Source organism: Petaurus breviceps, unplaced genomic scaffold (assembly GCF_028583685.1).
Source record: "Petaurus breviceps papuanus isolate PSGF00001 unplaced genomic scaffold, PetGlider_PUasm1.0 139, whole genome shotgun sequence".
Taxonomy (NCBI): domain Eukaryota; kingdom Metazoa; phylum Chordata; class Mammalia; order Diprotodontia; family Petauridae; genus Petaurus; species Petaurus breviceps.
The window spans coordinates 13085727-13093007 of record NW_027185697.1 but is presented as its reverse complement, the minus strand read 5'-3'; the positions used below and the strand labels follow the sequence as shown (position 1 = coordinate 13093007).

At 48.4% G+C, this 7281-nt stretch overlaps 1 protein-coding gene across 1 annotated transcript in view; it reads right to left on the bottom strand.

The window, feature by feature from the left end:
• Window positions 1–6639: 6639 nt before the first annotated feature.
• The window catches only part of ALMS1 (ALMS1 centrosome and basal body associated protein), a 146315-nt gene continuing 145673 nt past the window's right edge, over window positions 6640–7281 (bottom strand). Inside the window, exon 19 of the mRNA XM_069067353.1 lies at window positions 6640–7037. Coding sequence (XP_068923454.1) covers window positions 6993–7037 — 45 coding nt within the window. The 3' untranslated portion in view covers window positions 6640–6992. The remainder of the gene's footprint in view (window positions 7038–7281) is intronic.

The following is a 7281-nucleotide window of genomic DNA, read 5'->3' as shown; positions in this document are numbered from 1 at the left end:
GACCCTGGGCAAGTCACTTAACCTGTTTCCTCAACTTTAAAATGGAAATAATAACCGCACCTACCCCCAGGGTTACTGTGAGAATCAAATGAGCACAGTGCTTTGCACATAATGGGCACTATAGAAATGGTAGCTATTATTACTCTTAGGAATGCATTCCTAACACTAACTTCTGACATCCACCAATGGGTATGTAAACCCAAGATTGCAGGAGTAGCAATGCCCCTCCCCCAGAGCCTGGTCCTGCTTCCACATTAACCTCAGCAGCCACTGTCCAGTGAAGCAATCCTTCTGGAGACATAGCCTCTGCTTCCTCAGCCATCACAGGTACTGACAACTCAGAACAAAAAATTCACCAGAACCCTTGCCACTGTTAAATGCTTCGGCATCAGAAACTGTATGGTTTTATCCATGGAAATGACTCTACACAGATGCATTCCCATCTGCTTTGCTGCTGAACCCTAAGGACCAGGGAGCTCTTCTACCGGGTCAACCTGCCTATATGGGCTGTGCTCCCTTACTGGAGTGTGAGCTTAAGTAGATAACTGAGACTCACCTTTGCACATATAAGCAAGCTTTTTTTTCTCTTCTGCTTCTTACATTCATTAAATTTAGAAAAAAAATAAGATTTTTAAAAAGCATGAGAGTTGAGGTCAGTGCCTTGCACACAGTAAACCCTTAATAAGTGCCCATTCATTCATTCATTCATTTATCCCTTAGTGGTGGGGCAGTGAGGTAGTAAAGGAGATTTTGTTCATTATCAAACACTGCACAAAGATTTCCTATGGGTGTATGGATTGAGGGAAGAGAATAAGCACTAATATGGCGCCCATTGTGTGCCAGATACCGGGCTAAGCGTTCGACAAAAATTATCCACCAGGTAGGTGGATTTTACAGTTGAGGAAACTGAGGCTTCCGAGTAGGGTTGGTAATGAAGCCAAATTAACACCATTCTCCTCCCCACCGCGCTCATTCCCCAGGGAAAGACCTCATCTAATCACAGCTTTTTGAGTGAGAAGGGAGCTAAGAGGCTCTCCAGCCCAACCCCCTTCCTTTACAGGAGGAAGCTGAGGGCCAACATCAGTTTCCCCTTTAGTCCCAGAGTCTTCCTGTTTTCTAGGTATGTTTCTAGGTTCAGCCATTTTTTTCAGTCAAATCCAACTCTTCCTGACCCCATTTGGGGTTTTGTTGGCAGAGATACTGGAGTGATTTGCCATTTCCTTCTCCAGATCATTTTACAGATGAGGAAACTGAGGCAAACTAGTTAAGTGACTTGTCCAGGGTCACACTGCTAGTGTCTGAGGCTGGATTGGAACTCAACATACCTAGTGCAGAAAACTTCCAGAATCCAGCCCCACATCTGTCTGTGACCTCCTCTCTCTCTCTCCCTCCTCCAAAGTCAAAAGCAGCTCCCATTTCCCCCCACATACCACCACCACACATGCTCCCAAAATGGTACAAGCTCTCAAGGAACATCTAGTGTTCAATAAATGGCAGCTGGCAGCACCCTGGTCAGAACTTGAGGATCTTTTGAAGAATGTGAGAGAACTATGGATATACAAGGAAGGACTGGAACGTCCCTCTTTCTTCCTCCTCCATCCCTTTCCAAAAGCAAAGAGAAGGACATGTTCTCCTAAGAACCCTCCAATTCAAAAATCTTCTGATCTAGGCAGCTCCTCTAAGGTTTTCACCCACTCCATCAATAAGCATTGATTAAATAAACTTCTCCTGTGTCCCATGGCATACAAATATGAAAAAGGCAGCCTCTGATTCAATGAGCTTACAATTTAATCTACTCAACCATTAGGCACTTATATTTTGTCTTTTTGGAGGGGGGAGGCAGGGCAATTGGGGTTAAGTGACTTGCCCAAGGTCACACAGCTAGTAAGCATTGTGTCTGAGATCTCATTTGAACTTAGGTCCTTGTGACTCCAGGACCGGTGCTCGGTTCACTGAGCCACCTAGCTGCCCCCATTAAGTATTTATTAAGTACCTACAATGACTCAAATAGCTACAAAGAGAAGTGGATACAACACCTGACTTGGAGACCAGAAGATTCATATTCTGCCTCAGATTCTTACTAGTTGTATGACCCTACGCAAGTGGCTTAACCTCTGTGGAGTCTTAGTTTTTTCATCTGTAAAATGGAGAGGATTGTGAGGATTCACATGAGATGACACATGGAAAAGTGTTTGGCACACCTGAAAACTGTGTGAATGCTGGCTGTCATTACTAGGGGCTTGAGGCACAAAGTCGGCCTCAAGAAGCTGACATTCTAACAGGGCTGAGCTCCCTGACCAAGCCCAACACCCACCCTCTTCAGCCACCTGGCCCCAGGAAGGGAGCCCCAATCCCCTTTGCTCAATCAAGCATAAGGCCATCCCTCTCCATCCCTCTTCCATCCCTGACTCAGAGAACCCCGCAGCCATCAAGTACCAGCTGATCATCACCAGTTTGATAGCGACCCTGCCCTTCTTTCTGATTTTCATCTGTTACCTGAACCAGGGACTGGCAGGTGAAGGGGCCAAAAATGGGGAGGGTAGGTGAGGACATAAAGCAGTGTCTAGCAAGCTGGAGGCTGGCAGTCTCAGGCGTGGGGGACTTGGGATCTCTTGGGATCTCCCCTCTCTTGTTCTCACAGAAACGAGAAGCAATGTGCCAAATACCACCTCACACCCTGAGACCCTGGGTAAGTCATTTAACTTCTGAGTGCTCCAGCTGCAAACGTGCTGAACTATTTTTGGGGGGGTTTTTTGGAGGGGGAAGGGCAGGGCAATTGGGGTTAAATTACTTGCCCAAGGTCATACAGCTAGTAAGTGGTAAGTGTCTGAGGCTGGATTCGAACTCAGGTCCTCGACTCCAGGGCCAGTGCCACCCCTTGGTGACCTATTTTTGGCAGTTTGCTAATGACAAATCAAATCAAAGGTCCAGTCCCTAATTCTATTCAACAATCAAGACCTATATTTAATTAATCCAACATTTATTAAGTACCTACTCTGTATAGAACATCATGCTAGGGAGAGATGGAAAGTTTCCATGAAATAACATTTCTAGGGCACTTAGCCAACCTTAAGGCACAATATAAAAGCAAGCTATAGGTTGGTCACCAATAAGTATTGAGTAATAACAATAATTAATAATCCCTGCTACTGGTCAGGCTGAGGCTAGTGGATCACTTGAACTCAGGAATGCTGAGTTACTTGCAGGAGGGCAAATGCCATGCTAAGTCTGGCACCAATATGGTGAGTCCTGGTATCCGCAGGGGAGCCACTAGGCTGTGTAAGGAGGGGCAAATGCCCAGGTCGGAAACAGGACGTAAGTTCTGTGCCAACGAACAGTGAGATCCCACCCTGAGTGACAGCTACACTTCCATTCTGAGCTAGACAGAAAGCAGACTCAAAATTTATTTTAAATTAAATAATAAGAAATAAGAAACAGTGCCTGGTCTCATAAAGTGAGCAGCCTTGTAAGGAGATAACAAACAGAATTGAACACAGTGTACTATATTACATGAAATATGCATGAAGGTACAATGTAGTCAACTAAAAGCCCTTAGCCCACTACAAAGATTTTTTTTTAAGTGTGAGGGAATGGGTGTGAGAAGGGGTTTGAGCATTTCAGTGACCAACCTGAGCATTTCCGGCTTTATGAAGGAGATGGCGCTTGAGGGGCACAGAGAGCTCGGCAGCCTTCAAGTGGGAGCAGGGAAGAGAGGAGAAAGGGAAGATGGTGACCTAGACGTAAAGGACTGCTTATGTGAAGGGCCCAGAGGAAATATTCTCAAGGTATGCAGAAGAGAACAGATATGCCTGGAGAAGATGAGGGGAATAAAGAAGTCTGGGTGAGAAGCCAGCAGAAAGATTAAAATGTGTGGGAACTGAAGAGGGGACAAGCTTTTCTCACAGGCATAAAGCCTAACAGACTGAGTTATAGGGTGTCCCTGCCCCTATGGAGGTAGGATCAAGCAGAGACATTCTAGAATTTGGCAGATGTGTGGATTTGTTTTGCTTAAGTAACTTCAGTTGTTAACAACAGCAGGTTTTTTTGTTTTTGGAGAGGTAGAGGGGAGTTAAGGAGAGGAAGGCCAAAAAAGCAGTCTGGAGCATATTTTTAGAATAGAATAGGAAGAGAATTCTCAGAAGAGAATAGGAGGAGGGTTAGAAGGCAGACAGACAAGTGAGACAGCTTTGGGAACAAACATGTGGACTTGATTAGATTCTTTTTTTAAAATGCAAGCTGTATATAGTAAGAAATTCATGGTTTGTGCCCAGTCCTCTGTTCTGCATTCCAGAGTGTGGAAATGCTCCCAATTGATGATGTTTGTCAAGAACAGAATAACAAAAATAAACAAATTAGAATGCTGCAAAGAAGATGGGGGAAGGGGGAGGGGGGGGGGCGAGGAGCTCAGCCGGCAGAGCCTGGGGGCTGTCATTGGGAGACTTTCCCCTCCAGGCAGCTTTTCTCTGCTCACAGGAAAAAGAAGACTCATTTCAGGGCATGGAGGAAGAGGAGAGCATTATCTTCAGGAAGCCCAAGGCATGGGCACTTCTCTCTGCCCAGCTCGTTCAGCTACTGTAGATTAGGCTGCCTGAAAAATGAGGAGGGAGTGTCTATCTGTTCTGGCCAGGCTCAGCTGCTCCCCCAGGAGAGCCCTCCTGCCTGCCAAGCCTGGGCCGGCTCTTCAGGGCCTTGGGGCGAGCCTCTCTCTGGGCTCACTACTTTCCTCTCATTACGCCTTCATCTGCCCAGGTGTACGGGAAGCCCAAATGAGTCATTCATAAGGCATTAAGTCCAATGCCTGGCACATAGCAGATGTTACATATGTGCCATCTGTTACTGTTGTCAATGGAGGCCGGTGGATTAAGAGCAGATATTCGGGGGGCTTTTGAGGGCCCTGGGGCAATGTTTCAGAGCAATAACCCGTTTTCTCTTTTTGACTGCTCTGATTGCATCAGGGCCAGCAGTGCCGGTGAGCCCTGCCTGCCTCCTTTAAGCGTGCCCCTGGTAGAACCAGCCTCAGCACACCCAAGCCCCCATGGAACCCGCTGGCTGGCGGCTTGAATGCGGTGCCACCTGGTGGCCAAGTCTCGCCTGGCTGGTTAGTTCACCCAAGAGCCACCTTGGCAGACTGCAGAAAGGCAAGGGACGAGGCCGGGCGTGGCCCCTCCTGCCATGGAGGTGCCAAGTCACCCAGCACAGCTCCCCTTCCCCACCCCACTCCTCAGCCAAGCCAGACTGGAGGCCTGTCTACAGTGTCTCTTGGCGGGTCACTGGGTGGATCCATGACCCGCTGCCCATAAGGACTAATGAAAACAAAACAAGGCTGGGGCCGGAAGGGACCTTGAGGCTTTCTGCTCCAGGCCCTCACTTCACACCAGCAACTCAGGGGTGGCCATGCTGGAACCAGAGTGGAAGCCCTGGCCTCTGGACCTCAGCCTCCCACAGAACCCCTGGGAGGCCACGCTGCCCCTCCCAAGAGGGGAGAAGAGCTCAGGGTGGTGTGCTGCCCAGAAGAGCCACAGTCCAAATGAATTAGAAAGTCAGAACTTGAGAGAAGAGAGAGGGGAGATCAGAAACCACAGATAGAGAATACATCTACAGCTGATCTGGAGGTGACAGATAACACATGATGGAGAGCAGGTGCATGAATTCTAGTTGATAAGTGATACACAAACTAACGGAGCACAGACATGGGCAGCTGGGTGGTGGGGTGCACAGAGCCCCAGGCTGCCCAGGGCCAGAGGTGGGAAGACCCGAGTTCAAGACACTCACTAGCTGTGTGACCCTGGAAAAGTCACTTCACCGTTTGCCTCAGTTTCCTCATCTGAAAATGGCAAACCACTCCAGTATCTCTGCCAAGAAAACTCAAAATGGGGTCTCATAGCGTCAGATGTGACTGAAAACGACTGAATGAGAGCACTGATGCACAGATGAGAGCCGAGGAAGCTCCCGTGCCAAACCCTATTAAGGATTGGAGGTACAAATATAAGCATGCGATACAAAGGAAGGGGAAAGGGCAGAGGTGTGGTCGAGGGGGCTGGGCGCCGCTTTGGGATGCCCATTTTACAGAGGAGGAAGCTGGCGCCCAGAGGGGATGGGAGCAGCCAGAGCTCACAGTGCGCTTACTTTACAGGGAGACCACCGCAGGGACAGGGGCACTGGAGGCCTGTGCGTCTCTACTCTGATGGCTTCAGGTTCCATTTTTTAAGACAATACTGAGCAGATGCTTCCCTGGTGGGGGTCTGGGTGAGGCAAGGGGGCCAGGGTGGCTCCCGTGGGCCACAGAGGCTCCCCTCTGGGCTCTAGCCCTGATGTTCCGCCCCTGCCCGGCTGGTGGCTTATCCTGATCCCTTGGCACACGGCCCCTGCTCAGCCCAGAGCACACAAAGGCCAAGGATATTCCCTGGCAAGATTTGCTGCAGCTCGTCTGTCTGCCATCGGCAGGTTCTGCCTGGAGCGCCCTCTAGTCCAGCCTGCATCCCACCCAAGAGAAGGCTCTCCTGGACACAAGCTAGATCTGGGGGGTTCCTGGATACTCCCTGTCCAAAGCGTCCAGAGCCAGCCCTGGCTCCTGGACATACCTTTGCTCACTGAGCCCCATGAACATTTCCATCTGGGAAAAAAAGAATCCCAAGCCGCTTGCTTTGCTCTAAGTCAAAAGTCATTTATTTTCTAAAAGTATAAAAACACATACAAAAAAAGGCCCTGCTTCTGGGAGGAACTGAAAGATAAAGCCATTGTTTCAGAACAATCAGGTGAGAAGGTCTCCCAAAAGAAAAGTCATATCCACCTGGATCAGTGACTCTCCCAACTCCCTACAAAGTCATTATTTTTAAACTGCACAAAAACATCAAATAACTTTTATTAAATACACACAAAAACACATTTTCAACTATTAAATATTCACAGCACACATAGTATGCATGCACAAGTTTGGAATTTTTTTTAAAAAACCATAAAATATAAGAATTCAAAGAATGTCATCTTGCTTGTCAATCCCAGGGGACTTTTCTCCCTAAGACACGGTTGGTGATTTTCTGTGGGGAAAAAAAAAAAAAGAAGATACATGGTTAATGGGTCCTTCTCCTCGTCCTAGAGATTGGCCTGCCCCAGGTGAGCTACTACAGAGACTGGCAGAGGCCCCTCCTACTACAGAGACTGGCAGAGGCCCCTCCTATTACAGAGACTGGCAGAGGCCCCTCCTACTACAGAGACTGGCAGAGGCCCCTCCTATTACAGAGACTGGCAGAGGCCCCTCCTACTACAGAGACTGGCAGAGGC